Below are 17,051 nucleotides of genomic sequence, written 5' to 3'. Positions count from 1 at the left end.
AATGGGTTGGTAGAGTAATTTTTTAAAACAATGGATAAAATGGGTTTAGAGAGGTTGAGTAATTTACTGAAGGTCACAAATAAGTGGTAGATCACTTGCTCTAAGTCTAGAGTCCTTTCCACAATATCAAACAAATTGTAGACATGGAAACAAATCACACTTTTAAAGATAGCTAAAGCTCCTTAAAGGAATAAGCTTTTCATTACACATTTAGAGATGAAGGTCAAAGTGCAAATCTTCCCCTGAGAAAGCACTAACAAATGGGGACCATAGACTTTCACATGTTCAAAGAATTAATTCCAGGGTTATAGGCTTAAGACATGGTAGTTAATAGAAAAGTTCTAGTTTGAAAAGATTTTTGCACAAAGGTACATCTCTATGTGTATATACATCTACTTAGAAAATCTATTGCTTTGGGTGTTTGTGCCATTTCTTAGTTACCCTTTTTACACGCTGTGTCCACAGCTGCTTTATTCCCATCCCTAGACTTCAAGCCACCGTATTATTTTTAATTACCTTATGACTTATTTTCAGTCAATTGTAATAACTAAGATCATTTAACCAATAAAGTACTTTCCCGAGTAAAAGTTATAGACTTTTGGAATATGGTTCCAAGAGCAGTTCAGTTTTCAGATTTACTATTCAAACCTCACATTTATCACATATAGTATGAAACTGTAGTATAAAAACACTTCCCTTCACCTTAAAAATATGTGACATTCCCCTAAGAAATTCCCTGCACTTAGAAGTTCTGGACCTTTTCCACTTATAAATCTGAGTGTATCCTTTCGCAGACTATGTGTAGTTTTTACTGTAGGGTTTTGCTACATTTCATAAAAAGGAAAATACAGACAGTAGAAGTACAGGTAGAAGACTTGGAGCACAATAATCCATCACATGTATGTTGGGGAATAAGTATCATGAGGACTTTCTCAATGACTAAGGCTTCAAAGACTAAGGGTGGCAAAGATACAAAAAGTGCAAAAACCCAAAAGAAATACCTTTCCTCAGTGGGAAAGATGACACAATTCAACATGAGTAGAATGATTAAGAAGGAGGGTTTATTGGACTCAATTACCCATATGATGGTTCATCTGGCTCTTACTTGAATTTTAAGCATTTGCTTAAAAAATGATTTCACATTAATTTTATTTCTTTTGGAAAGCCCCCATGTGTAATTTATTGGTAGTATCTCTGAAGAATAGAATTATTGATGATGTTTGGCTGATGTTTCAGATGATGGAGGAGCCGGAAGACTGCTACAAGTGAAGCCATGTGTATAGTCTCAAAATGTCAGGACGGTACGGACACTGAAACAGAAAATAAAAGATACTGATTGTTTTAATGTTTAGATAATATATGCTCTTCCATGTGAGAGTACAAGGAGCACTTGACTTGTCTCTTTGAAAAGCTATCTTTGTTTCCTGCTATTTCATTCCCATCCGTAATGCACTCAAGTCAAGTAAAACATCATCTCATCCTTTCCTGTTGTGTTTTCTCCAACCTGAAGCTCTATTATATCCTGAATATGACTGCCATTTAGGCTTCATTATGTATTAGATTTTCAAAATATAATTTTTGAGATCCCACATGCCTTGTATAATAAGGAATACAAAATAACAATGTGTAATGATATGTAATAAGTTCATGCTGTTTGTCACATACTATGTAGATGTTTTTCATGTATTTTATCATTTAAACTTCTACTTAAACAACAATGCTAGGAGGCAGTTTCTAATATTATTTCCATTTTAGAGATTGTAGATACTGAGACTTGGAGAGACTTGCAGCTTTCTTTAGATCACACATCTAGTGTGGGATCCTGGGATTTAAATCCAAATACAAAGTTGCACAAATTACAAATGATAGGTAATGTGCCTAAAGGTGCTGATAGTGTAATAAAGTTAAGACCATGTTGAAAGTTTAATAGAGCTTTGATAAAGAAATGTTTAAGGAGACTTAGAAGTAGAAAAAAAAGAATTGATTTGTACTGGGTGAGACTTTATTCTTGGAAAGATCAGAAATGTTACATTTTACTGGAACTAATGTCCTTTCCAAAAACCATCTTCTGATGGGTACTTTAGAAAAAGGTGGTCTTTGTATTTAAAAATATATATATATATGTGTGTGTATATATATAATATATATGAAAAATGTGTGTAGATAATTTAGAAAGTAAAGGACAGTATAAAGAAGAAAGTAAAGATAACCTGTAATCCCACAACCCAGAAATAATCAGTGTTAATATTTTCTTGAATTTTGATCAACTTTTTCTAAACATATGCAAGTTTTTATTGCTCTTATTGAAAACTTGGAACCATATTGTATATATAAGTTTGTTTTCTCTACTCTATAGCCTAAAATTACATCAGGAGAATTTCCCAATTTAATGAAATCATTTCTTTTTAAATGGCTTCATTGATTTCTAGTACATGTTTGGAATTTATTTAACTATCCCCTTAATGTTAACCTTTGGGATGTTTCCAGTTTTTGATATTATAGATGAACATGCTTAAACATATGTATGTTTGCATATCTCATAATTTCTGTAGAATATATTCTCAGAAATGGCATTGCTGGGACATAGGATCTAAGTTTTATTTTTTGTTTTGTTTTTTTAAGGTTTCTGATACAAATGACCAAACTGCTTTCTAGAAAGGATGTAATCTGGTACTGTTTGGATGCTAGTTTCTTTCCTTCCTCAATAATGTTTATCAGACTAAGTGCCTAGTATGTGTTATGTGTATGGGTGCTAAAGAAATATTGTTTAAAATTGAAAACCTCATGAGAAGAAGTGTGAAGGTGCAGAAAAAGCAGGGACTATGGAACAAGAAGGGGAGAGTTAGGTAAAACTGCCTATTATTAATTGTGCCCCATATATAAAGGCAAATGATAAAATTCTTCTTTTTAGGTGGTTGTAAAAGTTAAACGTTAGAGGTAGAAAATGGAACTGGCTTGTTTTCCTAAGCTTTGAAGAACATGTAAGATTTAAAGATTTAAAATAGATTTTGTACCCTTCCTCTTTGCAATAATTTTTATTTGTGAAAAATTTTTTGTAAATGGAAAAAAAAGAATAACAATAATAGCATTTTAATGAAGAAAGTAATATCTGTATAGAAAATAATGCCTATATAGCTCCACCAGCTCCCATAATGAGTTTTTGGGATGTCTTGAATGTAATTTAAATTTATAGCTATTAATAGTCAACCGTTTTAGGTGGTTAGGCAGGGGCTGCAGTAACTCCATGTTATAATATGACTGTGTGTCTCATTCTTTTTCCTTGCAAAGGTGAGAGTTCTCTTGTAAAGAAGGCAGAGGGCTCTGATCATTCAGATTTACTGTGACCAACATAATTTGGCTTCAACAAAACAGGCAGTGCAAAGCATTTAGCTTCTCACAACGTGATCTTAAGTGTCCTACATGCAAAGATTGAACTGGGAATGGAAAACCAAGGTACTGCACCCTTGCTTTCTCTCATCCTTCTACCTTTTTTTCTCTGTTAGTCAAACCGCACCATAAAAAGAAACTTAAAGTCTACCTCTTTCCTGAGCGAAGCAGGTCAAATCCTTCATTTATTTTTTCAAGGGGTAAAACATGGGTTATTAATGGATCCAGTGGAAACTTCTTAGCCATAAAATCAGCCACAAGTTTGGGGACAGAATCTTTACTTTTAAAGCCTGAAAAGGAAGTGACATCAATGTTAGATTCAGCCAGATATGAGGAGAATTGGAGAGGAGACTTTCCACATAGAATTTAAATGAAAGTTTATAAAGTGTCCACAGACTACTATTACTGAGGTTAAGAAGAGATGGTGTGTTTCAATATCCTTTTGCAGTGGTTTGACTTTTTAATACAATCTCCCCAAACAAACTAGGGTCCTTGGTTATTAGTTCTCTCATAGAGAAATTATAGTACAGATGGTTATTCTCAAAGTGAAGAAGAAAATTTAACAATTGTCTAAATTTGGGCAGTGAGTGCAGACATAAATTATCGCTATGGATTTCCTGGATCCTCCTAGGTATTTCAGTGCATTGTGCAGTCACAAGTATCAAAAGAGATGATGCCAGGGCTTCCCTGGTGGCGCAGTGGTTGAGAGTCCGCCTGCCGATGCAGGGGACGCGGGTTCGTGCCCCGGTCTGGGAGGATCCCACATGCCGCGGAGCGGCTGGGCCCGTGAGCCATGGCCGCTGGGCCTGCGCGTCCGGAGCCTGTCCTCCGCAACGGGAGAGGCCACAACAGTGAGAGGCCCGCGTAACGCATAAAAAAAAAAAAAAAAAAAAAAAAAAAAAAAAAAGAGATGATGCTGAAAGATCCTTGTTAGTTTATGGGGACTCCATTAAAGTCTATCTTGGGACTTTCTGTGTGCATTAGTTCCACATCTAGTTGATTTGGAGCCTATAGATACAAAGGAATTTTAGTTTATTTTTAAACTACATTGCGTTTTTTTTTAAAATTAATTAATTAATTTTGGCTGTGTTGGGTCTTTGTTGCTGCGCGCAGGCTTTCTCTAGTTGGGGTGAGTGGGGACTACTCTTCATTGCGGTGTGTGGGCTTCTCATTGTGGTGGCTTCTCTTGTTGCAGAGCACAGGCTCTAGGTGCACAGGCTTTGGTAGTTGTGGCATGCGGGCTCAGTTGTGGCTCACAGGCTCTAGAGCACAGGCTCAGTAGTTGTGGGGCACGGGCTTAGTTGCTCCGTGGCATGTGGGATCTTCCTGGACCAGGGATCAAACCCATGTCCCCTGCATTGGCAGGTGGATTATTAACCACTGCACCACCAGGGAAGTCCCTACACTGCATTTTAAAACCTGGCCTTGTCACTTGTAAAAAGGAAGAAATCCTGACGTTAGTAAGAATTTGGCCCTCAAGCCTAACTACGTACCACCAAAAATAGCTCCTTTCCAGGTACGTCCAGTCAACAGCAACATGGGGCTCATAGGGAGATTTTGGGCACTAGGAGGTATTCCTACAATGACGCTTACTCCATATGCTTCTTGACAGCACAACAAGGCAGCCATCTGGAATAAAATTAATATGTAGCATCATTAAAGTGGATTTTCTGGTAGTCCCAACTTATGATACACGGTATCGTGTAATATGGATCTAGCTAAATTGTGTGTGTGGGGCGGGAAGAGATTATGCCTTTTTCTTCATTCCCCATTATTTCCTAAAGCCACTAGGTGTGGCTTTAGAAAATGCCCAGAAAATATTGTTGAATGAGACAATAGATGAATGAATTTGTATGTTTGTATGTACTTAAGTCTTCTTTAGAAAATAATAAAGAGGCAAATATCATTACATATATATAATCTGATTCCTCAAATAAAGGTAATGTTTATCATCACATGACCCCTGGGCAATCTGAGTTAGTTAACTCATTCTTCATTTACTTATTAAGATATTTTGAACTCAGTACTTTGAACCAGGTATTTTGATGGTGAACCAGATACAAGGTCAATTACATCATCAACATTTCTCTCTTTCCCACTTCACAGTCTCCCTTTTTAATGGATCCCCATTTCTACCGCCCATTTCTAGTGGACACTTTTTTCCTAATTTATGTACTTTATTTTCTTACAGTTTTGTTGAAGTATGATTGACAAATAAAAATTGTTTATTTTTAGGTTGTACAATGTGATTTTTTAGGGTGAACAATGTGATTATTTAATATACCATGTGAAATGATTACCACAATCAAGTTAATTCACATTCATCACCTCACATAGCTACTACCTTTTTTTGTAGTGAGAACATCTGAGCTCTACACTCTTAGCAAATTTGAAGTATACAGTACAGTAGTATTAACTATAATAACCATGCTGTACATGGAAGTCTCCAGAACTTACTCATAACTAAAAGTTTGTACTCTTTGACATCTACCCATTATTCCTCCCCCACTCCTCCAGACCCTGGCAACCACTGTTCTACTCAGTGGTTCTAAGAATTTGATTTTTTTAGTTTCCACATATAAGAGAGGTCATATAATATTTGTCTTTCTGTGTCTGCCTTATTTCACTTTGCATAATGTCCTGCGGGTTATTCCATGTTGTTGTAAATGGCAAGACTTCTTTTTTATGGCTGAATAATATTCATATGAATTATATTATTGAATATATTATTGAATATAATATATATGAATATATATATATATTATATATACATCACAATTTCTTTATCCATTCATCCATCAGTGGACATTTAGGTTGTTTCCATATCTTGGCTATTATGAATAATGCTGCAATGAACATGGGGGTGCAGACAGTGATTTCTGTATTCTTTGGATATATACCCAGAAGTGGGATTGCTGGATCATATGGTAGTTCTATCTTAAAGTTTTGGAGGAACCTTTATACTGCTTTTCATAATGGCTGTACCAATTTTACATTCCCACCAACAGTGCACAAAATTCCCTTTTCTCCACACAATCTCCAACACTTGTTATTGCTTGTCTTTTGATAATAGCCCCTCTAACAGGTATGAGGTAATATCTCTTTGTGGTTCTGATTTGCATTTCCCTGGTGATTAATGATGTTGAGCACCTTTCCATATAGTTGTTGACCTAAAATGGGCATGTTTTAAATGTGCTTTTAACTCCTGTGTGACTTTACTTTAAACTACACCTGTTACTCTGGAACTTGAAAAGAAAGCCTTTCCCCTCCAGTCAGGTTTTTAAGCAGGTTTGCAGTAAGAAAGTTGTTTAGGATCCCCCCCGAAATATATAATAATCAGTCATTTGATTTTGGAGTATGACATTTGGAAGACCAGAGAACTTTAGAACATGTGGCTATCAGACATTTAAAACAGTCCAATTCCACAAGAGAAAATGGAGGGGAAACCATAGAAAAACGGCATAAGGAGAAAGGCTAGAGCCTTGGAAAAAGTTGGATTGTATTGGAACTTCAGTCGTCTATGGCATATTGTCCCAGGTCAAGGCTGCAAAGAGCTTTACTCTTTAGGTGCTGCTTCTTACTACCAACACTGCTGGGACTTACTGGAGAACCTTAAAAGGGGGCTTTTTTTTGTTGGTCTCTGGGGGTGTTTTCATTAGGATTCTAGAGAATTCTGGTTAGGTGAAATGTAGCTAGGGATGTGTTCTCTGTTGCAATTGATAATTGTAATTATTTGAAAGTAATATGTATATTTTAAAGATGATGTAAGTGCTGCAAGATTGCAAACAGTACTGTATGTTGATGACCCCAGCTGACGTTTATTAATAAGAGCTTGCTACTGACAGGTGGCACGTGCTAAGTCTTTTACATGTTTATCTCACTTAATCCAGAAACAACACTATGAGATACATATCACTTAAATTTTTTTGGTGGAAAAACCTGTTGACTTTTTAAAGTATTCAGTTCAACACACAGATTTGGATGCATATTATGTACCAGGCACTGTGCTGCGTGCTGTGGTAAAACAGGGCATATTTTCTGTTAATAAAATGATACGGAGCCTAAAGTTGCTCATTTTTTCTTTTGGCCAAAATATGATATCCATTGAAACCTATAAAAATTGTCAAACCATTTTTTGTTAAGAATGTGGGGGAAAAATCAAACTTGTCAACTTGAAACCAGAATTTATATTCTTTATATTGACTTGAGGTTGAATTTTTTTGAACTAAAAATTAAAATAAATTTATGATGGCTCAATAAAAATACCCTCTTCTGTCTCTAAAAAGGAAATAATACTTGTGACAGTTATACGTAACTGATGGAATGAGATTCCTCATAATAATAATTAAGCAATCCAGGTAACAAATAGGAGATGGAAAGTTGCCATAGTTTAAAATATATTCTTTATGTATAATGTTTATATTCTGCTGCATAAAAGTAGACTCTAGAATGCAGAAGCTGATGTCTCAAGGCATTTCAGGGTACATACCATGGTGTCAAAACGACCGATGACTTCAAATGAAAAATCCACACCTCCACCACTCATTTCCTTCAGCACCTCCTCGATGGGTTTCTCATAGTCCCGAGGGTTGATGCACTCAGTGGCACCCACCTCTTTGGCCTTTACAAATTTGTCTTTGTTGATGTCCACTGCAATGATCCTGGCTGCTCCAGCTGCCTTACAGCCTATGATAACAGACAGACCAACTCCTCCAAGGCCAAACACGGCACAGGTGGAGCCCTGGGTGACCTGTGTTTTCAGAAAATGCAAATACAGATTAATGACTGTTAGAAAGAGCCTAAATTGTATAAAGTGCCATGCTTTTCCCTTGTCAGGAGCGACTCAAACTACGTCCATCTGTTTTCAAAACTTCTTTTGGCTTCAGCTGCTTCATGTTTAAAATGAAGGGGTTGAATTAGATCAGTGGTTCTCAAATTTTGCTAGACATAAGACTCACCTGGGGAGCTTTCAAAAAATATCTCAACACCCAGGTCACAGCCCATAAGCAATTAAATCAGACTCTCTGCAGGTAAGACCAAGTCTCCAGGTGACTCCAATGGGAAACCCAAGCTGGGAGCCAGTGGACTGGATGATCTTTGAGCTCTAAATGCTAGTGACCCCCTCTTAAAGAGAATCTGTTGATAGCCAGCTTCAGTCCATCACACATACACAAACACAATTTTGGGGAAATTAAATAATAAGTAGAAGAGAGGAGACTGAAAAAAAATAATCTAGTTGAACCCTCAATAATTAACTCCTTGTTTCATTAACTTTCAGTAGTCATGATCAGTATAATGAGAGCAGAAATTATCAGTGAAGCATAGAAGAGTTATCCTCGGCTTAAAGCAAACTTAACAACAGGGGTAATTTAACAGGTAATTTTAAGATAATACTGCTTGGGACCAGTGTGCTCTGAGTGGGTCTTTATATCTGCTTTTTAAAATACACTAATGAAGAATAATGCAATGAAAAGCTAGCCTGTACTTTAATAATGGATGAAATTCATCATCCCAAGTGCTTCTTGGCTTCTGTGTGTAGGTTCAGTTGGACCACCTGCTCAGGTGAGGCAATTGGCCAAGGGACTTAGTGCTAGGCTCACAGAAATTTGGAAAACACGTGCTCTCAATTGTTTAACTTGCCTAAGGAACTGTTTAATAAACCTGATCTGCTATAGTTAGCCTTCAGTGTGGGTGAAATGTTCCTCCTGGCCCAAGTAAACATTCTGTGGGGCACAACACCACTTTTTTACCTTAGAAAAACATGAGGCTTGTGATTGTGATTTAAAAGTGCTGGTAATTATGTATTATGGTTTATGATTCAGCAGGAGTTTTGAGAAAGAGGCTAGTCACAGCTGTCATATTAACCAGTTGTGAGATTTTGGGCAAATAGCTCTATGTCTCTGGACCTGAGTTTCATAAAATGAAAGGATACTACTAGATTTGGAGGTATAGCAGTGGAATAAATGCTTCATGCATCATTGAAGCTTCATTGCTTTCCTCATAGAGATCCATAGAGTGGGTATGTTGGTGACCCTCAGTTTGGAAGTATATCAGGATATCAGGTAAGGCTTTGAAATCTACTGTTGATCATAATTCTGGGAGTAGAAGATCCATGGACTAGATACTCCTCAAAGGCAACACCTTCATTTCGTTTACTTTTCCTGACTCAGAACTTACTGGAAACTGCTGTGTATGGCTCATGTTGGTGCTAACTACAAAATGAATGACAAAACGAGCTCCCAGCTCTAAAATTTAGTAATCCCATAGAAAAACACATGTAGAAGAATAAGTATTGAAAACATCTTTACTTTCTCTTAGTTAATTATCAACAGCTTTTCGTTTGTGATTAACAGATAAATTTTCTAGGATGCGCTCTCAATTCCTTCTGAGGGCATTTTCTACTTACAATCAACAGACTCAATTCTATGGAGCATGTCAATGTTATTACGGTGGTGGGGGGAGAAGCTACCAGTAAATCTGTGTAGCATGATCTCTGATTCCTTTGAGACGCTGCTCTCCTTTTAGCTCCTGACAGTCTGAGTGTAGCTGGTTTTATCACCCATTGTAATTCCTACCTTGGCAACTTTGACTGCAGACCCATAACCAGTAGAAAATCCACAGCCAATGAGACAGACTTTCTCCAGCGGTGAGTCTGCATCAATCTTGGCCACCGAAATCTCATCCACCACTGTGTACTGGGTGAAGGTGCTGGTGCCGATGAAATGGTAGATGGGCTTCCCTCTGCAGGTGAACCTGCTGGTACCATCCATAAGGGTCCCCCGAGGCTTGGTCACACTGGTCAGTGCAACACACAGGCACATGAGGGTATGAGACAGGAGTATAACTGACGTGCAGATTCCTTGGCTGCTTAAGGAGAGTATCAGAAACTTACTTGTTTTTCAGGCAGAAATTGCCTTCCGGGTGTTTACAAACACTGCACTTTCCACACTGGGGGACAAAGAGTGGGATGACTTTATCACCTGGGGAAGGGGGTAAAACAAATTCTTCTTAAATTTCTACCCAGGAATTAATAGAGCTAGAGCTTAGAACTTACACATATGTATTAGAGGCACTTGACTTTGAAAAGTCTCCAACAATAGGGTCCAGTCAGCACTATGTCTTGGTCATTGCCTGCCAGCATCGTTACCAGTTTGGGTTTATATATGCCTGAAGATGCCCAAAGAAAATGCAAATGTGGAAAACAACATGGATTTTTAGAAGTGGTTCCACTGTGTTGATAGTTATCTTTTATTGTGTGCCCTTTCTCTTGGGGATTTTATATGTATCATCTCATTTAATCCTTAATAATTAAAACAAATGTTCTCACTGTAAGTGTAAATATAAATTTAAGTTGTGAGCAGGCTGCCATAGTTCCACTAGATGATCCAGTATTTTATAATAGTTTGGGATACAATAACAATGAGAATCTCAACAACTATTTCTTGGCTTTTCAAAGTGATTATGCTTATCTCTACTATGAAATGAGTCCTTTAAAAAAATTCTTTTTTAAGGAAAACAAACAAAAATACGACACATAAGAATTTAAGAAATGCTTTTGAAAACCTCAACCCTCAATAATAAGTTAGACTCTTTTAGGATAAGAACTGACTTTCCAATGTTTGTAGCTGATAATTTGTGAATAGTTCATTTTTACTGCTATGGTGGAGGGAGCAGGGGTGAAAAGTAGGGGTGTTGGGCTTCCCTGGAGGCGCAGTCGTTGAGAGTCCGCCTGCCGATGCAGGGGACACGGGTTCGTGCCCCGGTCCGGGAAGATCCCACGTGCCGCGGAGCGGCTGGGCCCGTGAGCCATGGCCGCTGAGCCTGCGCGTCGGGAGCCTGTACTCCGCAACGGGAGAGGCCACAACAGTGAGAGGCCCGCGTACCACAAAAAAAAAAAAAAAAAGTAGGGGTGTCATTTATTATTAATAGATTTCTAACTAAAGGAAATACTGAGAGCTGAAACTCAAACCAGACAACTGATTTTATTATTTTCTGTTCACAGGTCAATTAAGTATTTGGTAAGCAGGGAGGTCAAATCTACTGGCTAAAGTGATTTTTTAGAATTAAAAATATTTATTTTTAATCATCTATACTACTTATCCAAAAGACTCAGAAAGATAACATTTAATAGATAAACTTTATATGAGATGATAGCATGGAAATTTTCTGTTTATTCAGTTTACCTCTAAAAATATCTGTATTAATACAATAGGATTAGGATACAATAAATATTGTATCCTAATAGGATACAATAAATATTAGGATACAATAAATATTAAAGAAAAATAGTACTTGGTAACCAGTCACATTTAATCATGGTTAAAGGTAATAAAACAGATATTGTTTATGGCAGGATGCCTTCTGCTAGTTCTCTTTCATTTCCTGCCAACTAGTCTGTTTCGTTCATTCCGTGTTCAGTAAAGAAGGCCATATCGGAAGGGGAAATCAGTGAATGGGCTCCACTTCCCACCTGAGAAGAGATAATGTTGATTCAGTCATGGCCTCACAATCCCCATTGTGTGAAGTCAGTACAGAACAGGTTCCATACACTGATCTAGAGGCTCAGGACACAGACATGTTTTTTCCCTTGTCTCATTTGTATTTTAATTTGGACCTGATAGAAGACAATGCTTAGCAACACTAAAATGGGAATTAATTCATTATGAACTCCACCCTGGCAGGCACTGGGTCTTTTTTGATCCTCATGTATTCCCTGGATCTAACATGGTGGCTGACATCTAGCAGGTCCTCAAGAAATACTTGCTGAAGGAGAGAATACAGGAGTGCATGGATGCATACATGCCTGAGACAGGCAGGGAGGGAGGAAAGGAAGAGACCTCCAGTCAAGTCCTAGCTCAGCCTTGAGCAAGTTCTTTCATCTCTTATTACTTCAGTGTCATCATCCAGGCTGGATCATCTTGGGGTCCTCAACCAAAGCACGTTCCCCAGCTGTGAATTCTGTACCTGGTTTTACTGTAGTCACCCCTTCTCCAATGCTCTCCACAATGCCGGCTGCCTCATGGCCTATGATCGCAGGAAGAGGTGTGACCAAAGATCCATTAATCGCATGGTCATCTGAGCGACAGACTCCTGTGGCCACCATCTACAGGGTAAAGGGAGGATGATTAGATTCAGAAAATATTATGACCCTCACTCAGATGGACTTAACATACCCAGTTTCCTGAATTTGCGCTAAAGAGTTTTCACGGGTTTTACTGATAATTCCTACTCTTCCCAAATACAGATTCAATTTATACCCAAGATTATTCAGCCTAAAACCCTCCTCTACTTTCCTTTCATGCATTAAACAATTTGGAATAATCTGTGAAATAATTGTTTCTGAAATAGTTAAGTCATATAATATACAAGGAGGCAATCTTTTGTATAGAAGTAGGAAATGCAGATTAGCACCAAGAAAATAGTTACTTAAATGCTACCATCTAATGCTAATTGATTTAAAATCTGGATATATATTCCTTTGCACTTATTTTTCTGTATTAACACATAAATTCTTTTTTATTTTACTAGGTTTATACTGTATATACTCTTTGGTCTCTTTTTTAAAAATTTAACAATTTATACTTACAACTTTCCTTGGCAACAAATGTAATTCCACAGTCTGGATAACCATATGAAAAGTGCCTCTTAATGGATTTTGGTTATTTTCATTGTTACTCTCTGAAATTTTTAAACCTAAGATTAAATAGAAATGGAAGAAAGTTTTACCTTAATACGAACTTCATAGGCCTTAGGGGGTGCAACCTCCACCTCCTCAATGGAAAATGGTTTTTTGAGCTCCCATAGCACAGCTGCTTTGCATTTTATTACCTGAAAATTGAACAGAAAGACGATACCAGTTTTTCCCCACCCTTGAAGTCAGGGATTGTGTCTTTTACCTTTTTACGTGCAACATCTAGCCCCATGTCTAGAAAGTAACATTGTTCCACAGAAATGAAAACCTTTGATTTGCAAAAAGAATAATAGTACCTCTTTATAAAAATGTGTAAAGCAATACCACAAGCAAAGAGAAACAGAATTAACTATAGTGAGACACTGAGATAAAATGGAATATATTCTTTCATGAAGAAAGAACACCATGGGTTTTTTTTTCTCTAAGGATTGTTTATTGCTTCTATTTCCTAATGCAGTCCTGAAATTGGTTGTTTACCCAAAACTATTGGCTCGTACGTGAAGTTCTAAATCACTATCACTTTGCTGACAGATTCAGTGTCTGTTCACATGATACTGATTTCTCCCTTGCTCAGTTCTCCACTCCAAAATGATCTGACTTTATGATTCCAGTTATGGACTTGCCCCCCTGCCTAGGGTTTCTCTCTCTCTATTTGCCTGTTCCTTTGATTTTCTCTCTACACTTGTTCTATGTGCTATTTGTTTGCATCACTTATTTGAAAGTTAGCTTTGGCAGCTCTGTTTTGTTATATAATTTATGTATAGGGGTTTCTTCCAGATTACACTTGAGCCCAAAATTGTAGAGGTTAAAACTCTACACACACACAACACACACACACACACACGCATATATTTAAAAATGGGACAACTGTGTATTTGACTTTCTAGCTAGCATAGCTTACTTACAGGTGTTCTTACAAATAAAAGTTGAACACATTTTTAGTGCTTGGGAATGTAGTATAAGACTTGTGTTCATTTTTGCAAAGCTTGTATAGTTAGTTGACAGTTTTTTCTAGAGAGAATTAGCATATTGCAAATATGATAAAAATTCAATTGAAATTTATCTGATAATTTATTTTCATTATTTGTATGCCAAATCCTTCTACTTTGCAAAGTGTTTGTCATGGTCAATTCCACAATAAATATAAGAGTACTTGGAAATAATACACTAACGGTAGATAGGTGTTGATTATTGGGTGCCAATGATGTAGCAGGCACAAGTGGCTGTGTTGGGTGAGTTCTTGATACATGTTTGACTTTTAAACTTCACAGGGCAGTATTATTGAATTATTAGTCTTATTTTACAGATGAAAAGATTGAGGCTCAACTGATTTAGTAATTGACTAAACACTTTTCCCAGAATCACAAAGCTGGGTGTCCAAAGAATTAACATCATTTTATCTTTTCACTACTTGATGGTAGTAAAAGATTAACAAAAGGTTAGAGGTTAGATAGCAATAACAGCAATAATAGCAGTGACTGGTATTTATTAAATTATTTCTATGTACCAGGCACCATTTTCAATGCTTTCCAGTATGAAAAAATTTAATATGGGGCTTCCCTGGTGGCGCAGTGGATGGGAGTCCGCCTGCTGATGCAGGGGACGTGGGTTCGTGCCCCGGTCTGGGAGGATCCCACATGCCGCGGAGCGGCTGGGCCCGTGGGCCATGGCTGCTGGGGCTGCGTGTCCGGAGCCTGTGCTCCGCGGAGGGAGAGGCCACAAAGGTGAGAGGCCCACGTACCACAAAAAAAAAAAAAAAAATTTAATATGAATTTATTAAATTCTCACAACCACCTTATGAAAGTAGGTATTATTATTGTTGCCATTTAGCATTTGAAGAACATACAATGCAGGAAGGGTAAACAAATGAAGTGTTATCATAGCTAAAAGTTATTGATGTTGCACCTGAGGAGTGAGAATTGATTGCCTATAATTTATAATTATCATTAATACATTTGGCTTACCCTTTTGATCTCTGAACTCTTTCAAGCTGAGTTTTGGAAAATTTAGTTTTTCTTTTTCTTTACTATTCTTCATTTGAAATGTAATATGCCACTGTAAATGCTAATCAGTAATGGATGAAAATAAAGTTAGAATAAGAAAACTGACAATTGGTTACCCATAAGATTTCCAACCAATCTCATTGATATAGGCCTTTTGTGTGTCCCACAGTGTGCGTAGAAACCTCAGAATCTTTCCGTTGAGTCATCATAGCAAGATATTATATTGTGCAATCAACTCCTAATACAGCAAACCTACTGGAAACAGTTACACAGGCTTTTGCCGTGAAGAAGTTAAACAACATGAATTGATTGTATTGAATAACCACATGTATTTCTCTGCACCTGTAAGCACATTGAACAAATAAACATGAATCTATGGAAGACTTAGAACCAAATATCTCTGTTCCCAGTGCTAATAAGTGGTTCAAACTGTATCAGTATTAACTTTTTTTTTTTTAATCACATTGACTTTTACATGAAGAAGATGTCGTTCTTTAGCAGTGGTCCCCAACATTTTGGCACCAGGGACTCGTTTCGCGGAAGATAATTTTTCTACGGACTGGGGGGTGGGGGAGGGGGGATGGTTTAGCGGGTAATTCGAGCGATGGGGACCAGCAGATGAAGCTTCACTGGCTGGCCTGCCTTTCACCTCCTGCTGTGAGGCCAGGTTTCTAAGCAGCCCAGGGGTTGGGGACAACTGTTCTATATGATTTCTATGGAAATTTCCTGAATTGTGCCACAATAGGACCCTTTTAAATCAGAATTTGCATGTTGATGTTCGTTTGTTTTGTCTTGATGGTTCTAATGCTTTGAGATCGACAAAAGTTTTGTCACACTGAACTTTCCTGTATTCATAAGAAGACTATGATTATAAAGAATAACATTCATATTATGGTATCTTAACATAAAGATAACTTCTTGATAAAAACATTTCATTTCGACTTGAAAGTTACTCATGATTGGATGTACTACTTCGCATTTATTTAATATATGAAATACAGACCGTAATAGGTATAATGCTATACATTTTGTTAAAGATATTTAGGTATTGCCCATCTCAATTGTAGTTTAATATACCTTGTATATTGAAGCATATATTCTATGTTGTATTTCAGTATATATTATTTCTAATTTATATATGAATTTTAAGTTATTCATTAAATACTGTATCTCTGTGTATTATATTAATTAGAATATAATTCCAAAAGTAAAAAAAAAATTGCCTTACTTTTCCTGCTGTACTCATGTTTCTGCTTTCTCTGCAGGCCAGGAGACGTGAATTCTTACAGACTCTTCCCTGCTTAAGTATGTACAACAGATATATTGCACAGATTATTGTTTGCTTGGATAATGCCCAATTCTACACATGTGATCTGGGATCTTTAAGCCCCTCCCATCAGCTTATTTTTGACCAAGTCAAATCAGGAAGAACAGTGCACTGAAACACTGACTTTGTTTGCAATATGCTAATTTCAGGTAACATCTTGATTTCATCAGGTTAAATATTTCCCTAGATATATCTTTTTCCTGGATTATGTATTTCTCTTCTCTCAATCCCACACAGGGTGTTCAGAGTTCTGCTTTCCCTTTGTGTGAACTAAGCTCCAACTTATAATGCACATAATGCAGTTAGCAAGGCGGAGGAGTAAGAAAGCAGCACAAAAGCCTTAGGACGGAGAGAGTTACAAGCCTGAGGAATGTGTTTGCTTCAGCACTCTCCTCTTCACAGCAGAGAAGTCAGACACCAGTCAGTGACAGCAAAGGTGCTCACTGTTTCTGGCATTTCTGCTCCACTCAATACCAATTAGCACTGGCTGGGAACTTCCCTGTTCCAGACACTCAGCTGGGTACCGTGGGGTGACAATGATGGATAAGAGATGGCCTCTACCCGTGCCAGGAGGCATTATGAGGCAGTGGTTATAGCATGACCTTGGATTTGAGCAGACCCTATCCTTACTAGCTGTGTGAAC

The 17,051-nt window shown here is 37.4% G+C and overlaps 1 protein-coding gene across 1 annotated transcript; it reads right to left on the bottom strand.

Moving 5' to 3' along the window:
* Positions 1-1,039: 1,039 nt before the first annotated feature.
* On the bottom strand, positions 1,040-16,407 carry ADH1C (alcohol dehydrogenase 1C (class I), gamma polypeptide). The gene is made up of 9 exons (XM_032632364.1): positions 16,310-16,407; positions 13,114-13,215; positions 12,352-12,490; positions 10,280-10,367; positions 9,963-10,182; positions 7,877-8,137; positions 4,881-5,016; positions 3,539-3,677; positions 1,040-1,310 (listed from the first exon to the last, which is right to left on the bottom strand). Exons 1-9 carry the CDS (start codon positions 16,325-16,327, stop codon positions 1,286-1,288), a joined length of 1,128 nt encoding a protein of 375 aa, XP_032488255.1. The 5' UTR covers positions 16,328-16,407; the 3' UTR covers positions 1,040-1,285.
* Between the last annotated feature and the right edge of the window lie 644 nt (positions 16,408-17,051).

Source organism: Phocoena sinus, chromosome 5 (assembly GCF_008692025.1).
Source record: "Phocoena sinus isolate mPhoSin1 chromosome 5, mPhoSin1.pri, whole genome shotgun sequence".
Lineage (NCBI taxonomy): Eukaryota > Metazoa > Chordata > Mammalia > Artiodactyla > Phocoenidae > Phocoena > Phocoena sinus.
Note: the sequence above shows the minus strand (reverse complement) of the source record. Positions and strands in the feature narration are given on the sequence as shown.